The 13,578-nt window shown below is 43.4% G+C and overlaps 1 protein-coding gene across 1 annotated transcript in view; it reads left to right on the top strand.

The window, feature by feature from the left end:
• The window catches only part of sik2b (salt-inducible kinase 2b), a 41,837-nt gene extending 36,488 nt beyond the window's left edge, over positions 1–5,349 (top strand). Inside the window, exon 15 of the mRNA XM_037118856.1 lies at positions 275–5,349. Within this exon, the coding sequence (XP_036974751.1) occupies positions 275–908 (634 nt within the window). The 3' untranslated portion in view covers positions 909–5,349. The remainder of the gene's footprint in view (positions 1–274) is intronic.
• Positions 5,350–13,578: the final 8,229 nt, after the last annotated feature.

Raw genomic sequence — 13,578 nt, 5'->3', positions numbered from 1 at the left:
ACACAATCTTTTCTGTGTTTTTTTCTCTTTATTTAGCTGTGATTGTAAAAAATAAAAATAAATAAAATACAAATTGGGAATGTGGCTGTATCAATAGTCTGGGACACTATCAATCCCACAAACGCAGGAAACACCTTGTCTTCAACAGTTCCATTTTTATTTTATATGCTTTAAATTCTGTGCTTCTGCATAAGTTTTCCAAGCTCTATCTTCTCAATTGTGTTTATTCAAAGTGTTGTCTTGAGCTAAGTGGGCTCTGCTGCTCTCCACACAGACTGCACCAGAAGAGGATGTACCTGCAGCAGTCACAGGGCATGGGGCTGCAGACCTACTTCAACCAGATGCAGATAGCTGAAGGCTCGTACCCGACAGGCAGCCCTGCTCTGGACCCGACGGCATCCCAAAGCTCCCCTCAGGGCCCCTCCATGTCAGCCGCCCACCAGCCTCAGCCCCAGCAGCAAGGCAGTCCTCAGGCCTCACCTCCTTTCAACCACCCACACAGCCTGAGTCCTTTGATGGAACCGGGCGAGGGCCTGCTTTATGATCCCTACATGGGCCACCACCACTACACCCAACACCTGCCCCCTGGATCTCACCTCCACCACCAGCTCCAGCCTCATGAAGCCTCTGCCAGCGGCCTGGGCTTCAGCTACCCTTCAGGCTGTGAACAGCAGATCCTGGGACCTTCCACCGAGGCTCTCCACCCAGAGCAGTACGAGTTCACGCTGGACCCCAACTTGCTGCCCCCGCCTGCTCCAGGAGAGGCAGAGGCCAGAGCTATGGCTGGGGTTTTGGCTGGTCCGGGGCAGTCAGATGGCCTGGGTCTGCCTGATCTGCAGAGCTCCCTCCTGGACAGTGAGATGATGGAGACCGTGGACTCCCAGCATGGCTTCGTACTGGTCAACTAAAGCCAGCTGATGGGGGGTTAACAGAAAGCAGTATTAAGCAATGACAACCCACACAGCACTAAGAGCAGAGAGAGTGGAAATATAAGGGGAGGCCACAAGCGTAGCAACAGGGATGGAGAAGTGTTAATTTTTGTACGACTAATACAAACTTCATTTCTTAGTTGTGACGAACCTCAAGACAACCTTTCTACCAAAACCCTCCCTTAGCCTACCTCCCTTACTCCCTCTCCTCCTCTGTTCTCATCAGCTCCGTGAGGCAGCAACAGGTCCAAAATGTGAGCCTGGTCCTGCTGACTTGGTGAAGCCGCTGCTGTCACGGACGTTGTGGCACCTGTAAGGACTGCGCCGTGCAGCCCGCAGGAGGGGGGAGGATGCTGCACGTCCTGGAGTGCAGCATTTCACCTAAAAAATGGTTGGAAGTGAACTAATTTAGGACTGACTGACAGGCAACCAAAAGGACAGTGGCTGGCAGTGCTTTTTGTATTTAAAATAGGACGACATCAACAACAATAGACTGGTTCTTAAAAACACTTTTGTGCTTTTTTTTTTTTTATTTCAGTAGATTAAAAAAACAACTGAACAACAGAAAATGGCCCTCATTTATCATGGTACCATGGATATCTCCACAAATTCAAATGTTAAAAGTATTTTTGTTCACTTTTGTGGAAATTAGGTTTCACACTAATGACAGTGCTAAGGCTAACAGCGTAGTTTTCAACACTAATATCTACAGTATTCCTCCAAAAAACACCCATAACATGCTGAGTGAAGCACCAGATTGGTGACTATGCACCATTTGTTGAGCTACATTTGTGCTTCTAACAGTGTTAAACTCTCCAAGCTATTATTTTAGTTGAATAATGAAAATAATAAATGCAAATCTGTAGCTGCAGGCTTTTATGTAAGCTTTGTAACATAAATAATAGCTTTTTTTTTTTAGTTTACTTTGTTTTGTTTTGTGACTCTTAACTACTGATCCTGATTGATTTCTTACACTACTGAACTGCTATTCCACCTTTCCATCCGATTGCGCACACACGCCAGGCTTCATTATACTCAATAAGATGAGGATAATTACCAGTTTCTGCTGGAGAAATGGCCTTGCGTCTGTTTAACAATTGAATTGTGGGTCATGCGTTTGCCTGATAAATGAGGGCTGATGTAATTAACGTGTGTTTGGTTGAGACGTAGCGGTGTTAGACAGTTGATATTATTCTATTTTTGTGGCAATACTGAAGCAATATTAATCCTTAATGTGGAGGGATTATGAATGGAAGCCTCACCTGTACAGCCAACTCTGATTGGTTCCCAGGGACCTCTGAGTCGTCAGCAGTGACATCACTTGAGCTGATGATGTAACCAGGAGATAATCTCTCATTTGCTCGTCCTGGAAGTGCAGGGTCGAGCCTGGATACAGTGTGTGTGCGAGTGTGTGTGTGTGTGTGTGTGTGTGCGTGCGTGTATGTGAGTGTGATTACGTTTTTGTTTTGTTTTTTTGTTTTTTTTTTGCACAATTTATCCTTCAAATTTGTCGAATCATTCGTCGTCATTACTGAAAAAGACAAACACTGTATTGACGTCTCCTTTCAAGATAACACAAACTGTGCTTTTCCCTCAGTGCACAGCTGTAGCTTTTAGATTAATTCTGGTTTACATCCTCGATGCTCCAGTCATGCCTCTGTTGTTGTTTTATCGATGAATCGTGTTTATAATAATAATGAAACCACCCCTTAAAGATTCCCTGCGTTAAATTTTCATGAAAGAATGTTTCCTCTCTGACGTTGGGGGCTGCTGTGAGACAAAGACCAGACGGGCGTCGGTCACCTGATGCTGGATTTTTAACAATAGGATCCGCTCTTGTCTGACAGCAAGCCGGCAACAAGACGAGAGATGTTTTTTTTTTCTTTTACAGCACTTAGACTGTGTTCAAATCTACTTGAAGCGCACAGATGTAACTTCTCTGACATCATGATGATGATTTGAAAGAAAAAAAAAACTGCTTCTCATTGGAATAACAGAACGGCAAACATCAGAGGGTTATCATGAGATTATTGGACTGTAGCCATCTGCCATCAGTGTGTCGAGGGTTCAACTCCAGGAGTGTTTATAGTCAGATGAGACGATCGCTCTGTGTTTAGACTTGGCTCAGCAGATCTATCTTGGAGTTCACAGGTGGTTTCTTTGATGATGACGCGATAAATATGGACCAACTGTGGTTACAGTCTTGTACAAGACTTCAAAGAAAAATCCAACTTTAAATTCTTTTGACACCAAATTATCTGCCATTTATTGTCTTGACTGATCAATTTGTTGTTTAGTGAATTATTCTCATCACAATTTGAGGTTACTCTTGAGCTACAACAGTTAGGCCAATCAATTGATTCATTTTGATCACTGCTTAATCATTTTAGTAATTTTTCAAGTAAAAATGTCATATTTGCTGTTCCAGCTTCTTAAAGTTAAAGGGTAACTCATCACTTTCACTGTGTTCCCAGTTTTTGAGGAGTACTACTGCATATGTGAAAAATGTAGTATAAAGCCTTTTTGTGGCTCGAGCATGTAATCTGATAAATTACCTCCAGTGATGTCACTCAGTGGATAAATTGCATGGTGGGTAATGTGTCAGGTTTTGAGAAGGAAGGCGAATACGTGGAAAATTGAAGGTGATATCTCTTCTCCTCCTGTACCGATTTTGATTATTTCTTTTTAATTTGACCAACTGACCGCTTTCCAAAGCCTGGAGCCTACATTACCCACAATGCAACCTAGCCAGTGAGTGACGTCTCTTGAGGTATTTTATCAGATTAGATGCATTTCCCTCTAGAGCCACAAAAGACTTTAAACTACGTTTCCACACATGTAGTAGTACTCCTCAAGAACTGTGAACACCTGAATGTGTAAAATTGGCATCTTTGTCATTTATGACAGCAAATGAAGTGTCTTTGGGTTTTGGACAAGTTGGTTGGACAAAAGAAGAAATTTGAAGACACCACTCTCAACTTTTGGAAACTATGATGAGCATTTGTCAAAATGTTATGACATTTTATGAACTAAACATTCAGTCACTTCTGGAACTGAACACATCAAGAACCAAGTTTTTAATGTCCGCCCCCTCAGGATCTCAGAGTAAACGCTTAGTACGTCACCACTTAGCTCTGACATTTAACAGACATACTAATAACTCCAGCAACAATGGCATCAAAAGGCCAAAGTGCACTGCAGCCACAAGACATGTTGCAAAACAGGTCTTGTGGCTGCCTTAATAGTTCCACCCTAAAATTTTACAAACTACATGGTCACTACACCCACAGTTTATTGACGGGAATTAGTCACACCCAGTCCATGGGTTGTGTTGTAAATGTCCTTCAGACAGAGAAGGATGTTTAGTAGAAAAATACAATTCTGGAGTTTAAGAGTATTAAAGGTTGGATTTCACCTTAAAGTGAGTATTTCGATGATGAGTTTTCTTTCATCTAGTCAGTGGTCATGTAGAAAGGCTACAAGATGATCTGTGGAAGTTGAATACTGGGGCACTTTGACGGCGAGGGGGAAAGAGAGATGTAGCGAGAGGGGAGGAGGAGGTGGAAAAGGTTTGTATTGCTCTGTTGTTTCCTGGCAGATGAAACGAACGGTAATCTGTAGGAAACACCTTTTCTCCTCGCTCTCTTCCCCCCCACCAATAATGGACACAAAACAAATGTTTCTTTCAAAGAAAGACCAGACATAGTAACACTTTATCTGATTGTTGGTTTTAATCCAAGAGACAGTAACACTTTCTTTGTACAAATTAGAGGTGTAGAGAATCTTCATTGCGTGCTCGAGTCGCACCAAGGTGAACTTTGTGTTGAACGTGAAAAGTGTTCAGTGTGCCTTTTAGTTTTTTCAATCAGAATTTTGAATAGCGTCATTATTTCTGGACCCATTCATTGTTTATTTTATTATGATTACTTTTCAATATTTTTTGTTTCTTTTCTTCAAATAGAGCCAGGTTTTACAAAGGTACAAAACCAAAGTCCCTCAGAAGTTTCCCTGTACGACCCACCGTGTGGAGTTTTGGAGCTTCTTTTATCAGCTTCTCTACCCTGCTTCTTTTTTTTTCTCACTCACTCTCTCTCTCTCTCTCTCTCTCTCTCTCTCTCTCTCTCTCTCTCTCTCTCTCTCTCTCTCTCTCTCTCTCCCTTTCTCTCTCTCTCTCTTGTTGGTCAATCAGTGTATGCCATTTAAAAGTATTATAGCAATATTTCTCTAGTTGAAGACTAAAGTCATGAAGATTCTAGTGGACGTGTTTCCGAGTATCATAATTTCACTGCTGATAAAAACAAAAAACATCAATCTATCAATAGAAATCCAGTTTTATATTTACCTTCATTGATGTTGACCACACATAAGCTAACTTGCTGTTGAGATTAAAAAAAAAAAGGTTTATTGAACATAAAAAAAATGTTGTGAGTGTTTTCTTTTGTGCGTTGTGGTAATAGTTTAATACTTATTTACTGTTGCTGACACTTGAGCATTTTCTACCACACACTCTGCTCTTCTCCACACAAATCCGATTGTCCTGGGGGTGCGATCAGACGGCTGCGGGGCCCAGGTAAATGACCTGGAAAAGTGAAACGACGCCAAGTGCTTAATGTAAACTGTTGAGTCACAGCTAGAACCTGAAATCATTTCAACCAGAACTAAATCTCCTGAGGCGGTCAATCCAGCAGGAGCCATGGGACAAGTTCTGTTGCATCGCTTAAATATTTATATCTGCTCATGCAGACAAAAATATTTGTTGGTAGAGATAATACAGGAGATGACAGACGCGTAGTTCAGGACATTCGGGACAAAAGAATAAGTACCTGTTTAGCAGACAGTTAATGGAAGCTTACCTGGACAGAGTCACCCCGAGGCGGTAAACTCACAGTCTAACTCCTGTGATGTGTGACATCACCGACAAGTGGGACAGAAAGAAATGTGCTGTCAAGGAGCGTACACAAAGTAAAGATTCAAAAACATCCAGCCCAACCACAGGAGCGTCAACGCCAAATGTTCCCATACGCTTCTCTTGGTGTGCAGCCATGCAGACAGTTTCGGTTTATCTCCCCAAGATTTGAGCTATGCATCAGAGATTGCTGCAGTCACAGGTCGGGGTGAATCTAGGATTTTTCTGCATCAGAGGGGGCCATACACCAGGCCACGGGTTAGTATTTAGGCAAATGATTAGACCCCGACCAGTATGCATTCAGAACCAACAGATCCACAGGGAATGCCATATCTACTGCCTTCCACTCAGTCCTTACGCTGGAGAATAAGAGCGGCACTGCCATTCCGCCAGACTACAGAGCAGCTTCATTACCCAGGCTGAAAGTCCTTAATCCATCATCAACACTCCAGTTTCTAAAACAGGTGTTGCACAAAGTACTCCCGACATAGTCTTGCTTTTTAAACTGCTGGGTTTAAAAAATATGACAAAACATTTACCTTGTGACCTTGTAATTACCTGTATTCTGGTGACTTTTAATGTTTGTACTGTAAATGACCACAAAGCCCACATCAAATTCAGCCAGTGAAGGTCCGCTGTGGCCCCGCCTGGAGCGAGATCAGCCTGACCCAGGGCAAAACTTGAGCAGCTGTTTGCGGTAATTTGGTTAAATAAAAATTGGACGAGGAACACTCACCATGCAAATTTTTGCACAAGGTTCCTTTGCAAGACAGGTAGCAAAGCCACACCTGTGTCGCTCATTTCTGTTCTGCTTTGGACGTGCATATTCCCAAACTAATGCGCAATTAATCAAATGAACAAAACCGCCAAAATAGACAACCGTGAACAGGAGGGACTCAAGGGCAGTCCATAAAAAGTGCCAAAAAGGTTTGCACACACAAATGAACATTATTCCATTGATGCAGTTCGCAGTGTCTGCTGATGGAGTTCAACAGACGTTTCAGCAAGAGACATTTCACAGAGCTGCCTTCCCAAAATTCAAATCTAAAAGCAGACGTACCAAACTAATTTTAGGTTATGTTTACTGAGGTTACTAGTTATTTATCTACTAAGGTTTTATTTTCCAGCCATATGAGCAGTTTATAAACTATAAAGCATTCACAGTGAACAACATGTGGGTGAGCGAGTCCTTAACGTCTCATTTTGTTTTTTAAAAAGTGACAAAACCTGCCCATGCAGTCTGAACATTACAACCGTTTTTTTGCTCAAATTTTTCATAATTCCAATTTCGGGAACCACCCTTTTTCTTTAATTTTTGAAGCTGCAGCCTTCTGGATCTCCTGCCTTCATCCTGCCTTCTTTTTTCTTTTTGCATCCACCAAATAGGGTTATGTTTTCATCCGTGTCCACTTGTTGGTTGGTGTGTCAGCTGGATTACACAAGAAACTACTCAACAGACTTCCACGAAATGTGGATGGAGGATGAGCCTCAGCCCAGAATAGACCACATTAACCTTTGGTGCAGATCCTGATTAAAGGATGGATATTTTCTTTTCGTTTTTTTTCTCAGTTTCTTTGACATTGGAAAATGAAAAAAATCGAAAACAAAAGTGCAAGACTAATGATTTCACTGTGTAACAAACGAGCATTTACTTTTAACACGTTACATACATTTGGCCATGGAGTATTTTGAACGGAGGGATTTTTACTTGCATTTAAGAATTTTTTATAGTGTGGCATTGCAAATATTTCTTCAGTAAGGGCTCTGAACACACCACTGCCCGACAGTCCATCCAGCTGAAACTGAAAGCAGCGAACAATAAAAAGAAAAAAAAAACACAGATCCCAGAGACAGACGGGTGGTAGCATGTGCGGTTATCTGCATGTTCAGATTCACCAATTCTCTGTGATAAAAGGACAAAGAATCACGCTTCCATTTCAAACTTATGCTCAGCTTCTCTCTTGCACGGCAAGATGTGAGCCACTGCAGCATTTTGCACAACTCTTTTATACTCAGCGTTTAACCGAGGCAGGAGCAGGGATTGAATAATTCATCACCACTGATAAGAACTGGAGCTCTGACCAGTGGCTGATATGATACCACAGTCAGTCCATATCCAGGCCAATCTCTTGTCAATATTTATCAAACTATGTGAAACTCAAACGCCTTCGCTGATAGTCGAGTTCATGTGTCTCGCATTGAGCTCTGACCCCAGCTGGGGAGAGGACTGCAGATCTCTGTCAACACTTTCAGAGCAAAAATATGCTACAAAGAAATGAAAGGACCTCTCAGCAAGGAGAGGTTCGTCCTTCTTGTGTGGAAAGGATCATGTAGAGAGAACACGTCAATCCAATCAGCCCACTCAGACAGAGAACAGCTAATCCCACTAATACACCACCAGAGGTAGGTGGTGGCGGTGGAAGTGGTTGTGGGGGGCAGGGGGTTCATGGAAACCAGGGTCTCACTTCTTTTCCTGGGATCAGACCGTGCACTCCACACACTGTTGGTGCAGCTGATGTGAACTGATAAGTCTGAAACACGGGATGGCTCACACTCAGCCGTGCCCGTATTAAAAACTCCCCCAACACCCTCCCTCCCTACCTCCCTCCCGTGATACCGATCAGATTTCAGCCGACGTTGCCTCACATTTTGCATCTGTTGCCTTTTGATGCAAAGTTCGTTTGACTCTGTGAAAAAGGGCTGCGAGACAGTGGCTTTAGATGGGATCCACCCGTGAGAGCTGCTGGAAAATAAATTTAAAAAGTAATACATCTCCTGCTCCTCCCTCCTGCTCAACACCTCCTGGAAGGTAAGACATAAAGGGTATTCTGACACACTTGAGTTCTGTATTTAAATAAAAAAATTGACCTCGTAGCATATTTCCCTGCAAGACGCCGGCATTTTCTTTCCAGCTAAACGCAGTTATTTATAGTATGCATTCAGTACCATTGTCTGCTATTGAGACCTTCAGCAGGCTGCCTGTCACAGACACTCTTGGGGAAAGAGACAGACGGAGAAAAGAAAGCTGATACGAGGACAGGCAGTGGCGGTAATCTTCTTCTTCAATAAAATATCACAATATCAGAGGCCTATTCACTCATCAGGCCAAAGTATACTGTAATGACATCAATGGTTGCCATGACAACAGGAGGAGGGTGGATGACAACATCCTACTGCGTCTTTTGGAGCAGGAGATCACAGCACTGTTCAGAACTAGAGCTGCAAAAGAAAAAAAGGGGGGGTGGGGGGCAAATGCTCGAATTCAGAAGAAATTAAATGAACTTTTTTTGTTAAGCAAGCTGCACCTTTTTCAGTAATTTTCACTGTACAATAATACACACAAGAATACTTAATAAGCTGCGATGCACAGTGCAGTGCTGTAGCAGGTGAGTCTGACGTAAATGCTGCCACTTGAAACAAAAGATCTTCCTCTATGAAATCAACTCTCCGCCGAAGGTCACGCTGCACTCATGCGTCCCCCATTATTCACCTTCAGTCCCTCGTCTCCAAGTCCACGCTGAACGCACGCTGGCCGGCAGATGGACAGAGTCAGAAATCCCAGTGCAGATGACCCAGTAGTGCCTGGAAAAAATCAGGCTCCTGCAGGCTCTGGGGCTGGATGTTCCAGCCAAGCCGAGAGTCACAAACTGGGCTCGAGCGATCATGTTCGCTGTGATATGATCTAGAGGAGAAAGTTTGTACAGTCTATAAACCCCGTGCTGCATCGCTGAATGATGACAGAATGAGAGAGGGGGAGGGAGGGGGAGAGAGGGAGGGGGGGATGGGGGGATGTGAAGTGACAAGGTGACTTAAGGAAAATGAGTGGGCCAACGCTCTTCTTCTCTCCGACTGATGTTTGTCATTTGTCACCCTGAGAGCATCTGACCTCACTGTGTGTGTGTGTGTGTGTGTGTGTGTGTGTGTGTGTGTGTGTGTGTGCTGCGTGGGGGCTTTGCTTGACTCCTTTCATTATAAATGACACAGTCCTGGGAGGCAGCTGCATTGACGTCAGGGCTCTCAGCGCTGTCAAGGGCTCTGGCTGCTGAAAATCCCCCCAAATAACAGGATCTAAATAGAAAGAAATAGGGTGCTGCTGTTTCATTACCGCCTCATGAACTCCAGTGGATTTGTGGGGGGGGGGGGATTAGCCCTCGACCTCAAGTAATCATGCTTTAATGAAGATTTTAAGATGTAAGAAAAACTGCACTTCAGAGGCTGGCATGTTCCTCCTGCATCGAGATCACCATCTTAAAAAGATAGCTCATGTAAAGTATGGGTTAACACTTCATATGAAGGTAATAAGGTAATTTCAAGTCACTTTATCAATACATTAATACACTTTATCTATACATATATGATGCACTTGTTAAACAGTTAAATGTGCATGATGTAACACTAGCCACCGGTCAAATTCACACTCCAGTCAAATACTGGTCAGCATATCTCCAGAGTAACCGCTAACTGCTGCCAACTGTGGTTGACGTTAGCTGGTAAACTTCGTTAACCGAGGGCATTACATTACAATCTGGACACAGCATTAGAGGCGGAGCCCTGCTGATTCCCATTAAAGCTGCTCAGTGGCGCATGAAGCCAGAAGAGTTCGACTCCCTGGCTGTAAGAATCATCCGAGTTGTGTGGCCCAGAGAGAGGCCCTAGAGCCTAACGCTGGGTTTAGCATCAGGTTAACTTGAATAAAACAGTAAAATGATGTCAATCTTGTGGCTCCTCGAGACTTGCCCAGCTTTTTCGGAACCAATGGCTCAACCTATGACTGTCAGGCAAATCACTGTGCGTGGGTTGTGACGGTCAAAATAAAAACGATCAATAGCTTTTATAGGATTTTACCTGAATTTCTGTTTTTCATAAATATTTTAAAGTTTCTCATGAAAACATTGGTAAATTTTTTCAATTTAACCTGTAATTTTAACATTTCACCGCTGATCCATCCCATTCACTTTGCATAGGGACATGTCTTATTCAATAGCTTCTAGGTCATTTGACCCGTTGACTCAAAATCACTGCCACAATGTCTTTGGTTACTAGTTGAATGAGCCACACCTTTTTATTGGACTTTGGTGGAATTTCTATTTTTCACGAATATCTTAGGTCAAAGCTCAGAATACTGTAAATAGAGTTCATTCATTTTGGAGGAGATTCTGAGGTGAGATTTCTCCACATTGCTGCAGTGAAATGTAACCAGATGGATACCTGTGATAGAGTAAGGCATCGGGAAGAAGATGCAAAGACGATGATGAGCTAACCTACGAAGGAATACGTTACGTCCCTGGATGGTTAGGGGATTAAGGGAGTAACACAACTAAATAATAACCGGAGGTAAAGGAGGCAAAAGGAAACTGTCGCAAAAGGTAACTCAAAATTACTTTACCACACCAATGAAAAACACTCAGTAGCCAGGAAGGCTATGGTCCTAAGAAAATAACACTGCAGGTTGCAGCTCAGGCTCTCTGCATGTCACGGCCGCCAGCCCACTGCTATCCACTGCCCCTTTGTACCACACGGCCTAAGTGGCAGGTAGCCTCAGGTGTGCGATCCACCCACTCACGGGGAGGAGGGGGGAGGATGACGGTGTCACCAGAATGGGTGAAAGAAAACACAACACAAAAACACACCCACAGCACCACAGTGCTGGGGCTGTAACAGAATTGATTTGACATATGGTAAAAGGTCAGAATAATATCAATAGATTTTGACAGAGAATTTTACCTCTGATCCCTCCCATTCACTGTGCAGGCCTGCCTCTAACCCAAACCCTGAGTACAACTACGTGAAAACTTTCAAAAAAGTGTCGCTACAAATAGGTACCAATGGACTAAGTCCAATTATGTGCCATCCAAAAGATACCAATCAACTCCAAATGGCATGAAACACACTCCTGAACACTTTCTGGGGGAAAATTTTTGGAATTTAACATTTGACAGTCAAATTTCACCTCTGATCCGTCCCATTCACTTTGCACGCCTGCCTCTAAACCAACCCTAACCCAAAGTCCAGCTGTGTGAAAGTTTTGAAAAAAGTTTCATAACAGATACCAGTCACCTCCAAATAGCCTGAAACATGCTCCTGAACACTTTCTGGAGGAACATTTTTGGCATTTGAACATTTGACACTATTACATATTTAGCAGCAGTTCACTGTTAAAAACATTGTATCTAAAGTCGGATAGTGTTATTATGCATAATATCAATTAGCATCTTCTGAGGACTTATTACAAGGAACTCAGTGTAATGCATTTGCACGCACGGTATGTTCTGTCCGTCTACCGTCAACCCTCCTTCACACCATTTCTTGAAATGCTCATCCTGCCTTGAAGATGCTATATTCTAAATAGCTCTCTGAGGTGGTCTCACTGTAGCAGAATGTGCTGACACACCACAGCTCCTCCAACCTGTGCATCGCAGTGTGTGTGCATTATGTGCTCTGGTGATGGAGGTATACAAGTCAAAGGGCCGGGTGGAGGATTGGGAGGGCACACAGCTCCACGTCGGGCTGATGGGAGAATTGAGGAGATTAAAAAAAGAAGGCTGAGAGTCTCATAAAGATCTCTGCCATGTAATTTATTGCCCTAATCCTCTGCTGATTGCTCGTTTGGAATTACTGAAAACGACGGTGCGTCTAAGATGTGCTCAGCGAAAAAACAAAGTGCAGTTTTGCCGTGCTGACATAGATTGAAGACCTTGAAAAACTTAATTAGAAAGGGCTGTAAACATGTTTTTCATACATTCAAACTTAACTTGCTAAGAAAGACAAATAAGCTCTCCCAGCCCAGCCCTTATTATGCAGCGTTCCTCTCCCCAGCAGTAGTCAGGGTGAGGGCAGGTGTCAGCTGCAGATCCTGCCCTGCTCTGCATGGTTCCCTGTGGCCAAAACAGCCCCAAGGACCTACGCTTTCATCTCCGCAGCAGCTGGCTGCCAGGTTAGAGCCGAGCCCAGAAACATGCGAAATGAATCCCACATTTTGCAGGCTGAGAAGCTCAACTTTACGCTGAAAGGATACTGTTACAGCCCACAAAGAGCTATCGCCATTCTTGGACTTGAGGTCACAGGATATAATTGGGCCTGTTGTTGATAACAGAACAACTTCGAACAACAAGCCTTTCTTGCACTGTGTCTGCTGAAAGCACAGCGCCAGAATAACACATCATCCCCATCGTGAAGCCTGGGGGTGGCGTCATCCTGCTATGGGGATGCTTCTCTGCAGCAGGTCCTGGAAGGCTTGTGAAGATTGAGGAGAAATTGGATGCAGTAAAAGACTTGAGAAGTCCTCGAGGAAAACCTGCTGCAGTCTGCTAGACGACAGTGATTGGCTGGATTTATTCTCCAGCAAGAAAAAAGGGCAAACATCAAGCCAAAGCTACACAGAAATGGCTTCAAAACAACAAAGTTGAGTCCTGCAGTGGCAGAGTCAGACCTCAAGCCAAACCAGCATTTTTGGCAGCGCTTAAAAATAGCAGTGCACTCATGGTCACCATGAAGCTTGACAAAGCTTGAGCAGTTTTGCCAAAAACAGAATGGAATAAATGTGAGAGTCCACATACCAAAGGTGCCTTTGTGTACAAATAGTGACAAAAAGGAGGTGAGTAATTTTCTACTTCTGTTTGTATTCCATCATTTGCAGCAAAGTATTTGCCAGAAAGGAGAGGAGAGCGATTACACTGTCGTTTTTTTTCCATTCCTTCAGTGTGTTATAGAGATTCTTGTGCATGTGAAAGATCTTGACAGTTC

Source organism: Acanthopagrus latus, chromosome 2 (assembly GCF_904848185.1).
Source record: "Acanthopagrus latus isolate v.2019 chromosome 2, fAcaLat1.1, whole genome shotgun sequence".
NCBI lineage: Eukaryota > Metazoa > Chordata > Actinopteri > Spariformes > Sparidae > Acanthopagrus > Acanthopagrus latus.
The sequence above is the reverse complement of the archived record's forward strand: the minus strand, read 5'-3'. Positions and strand labels throughout refer to the sequence as shown.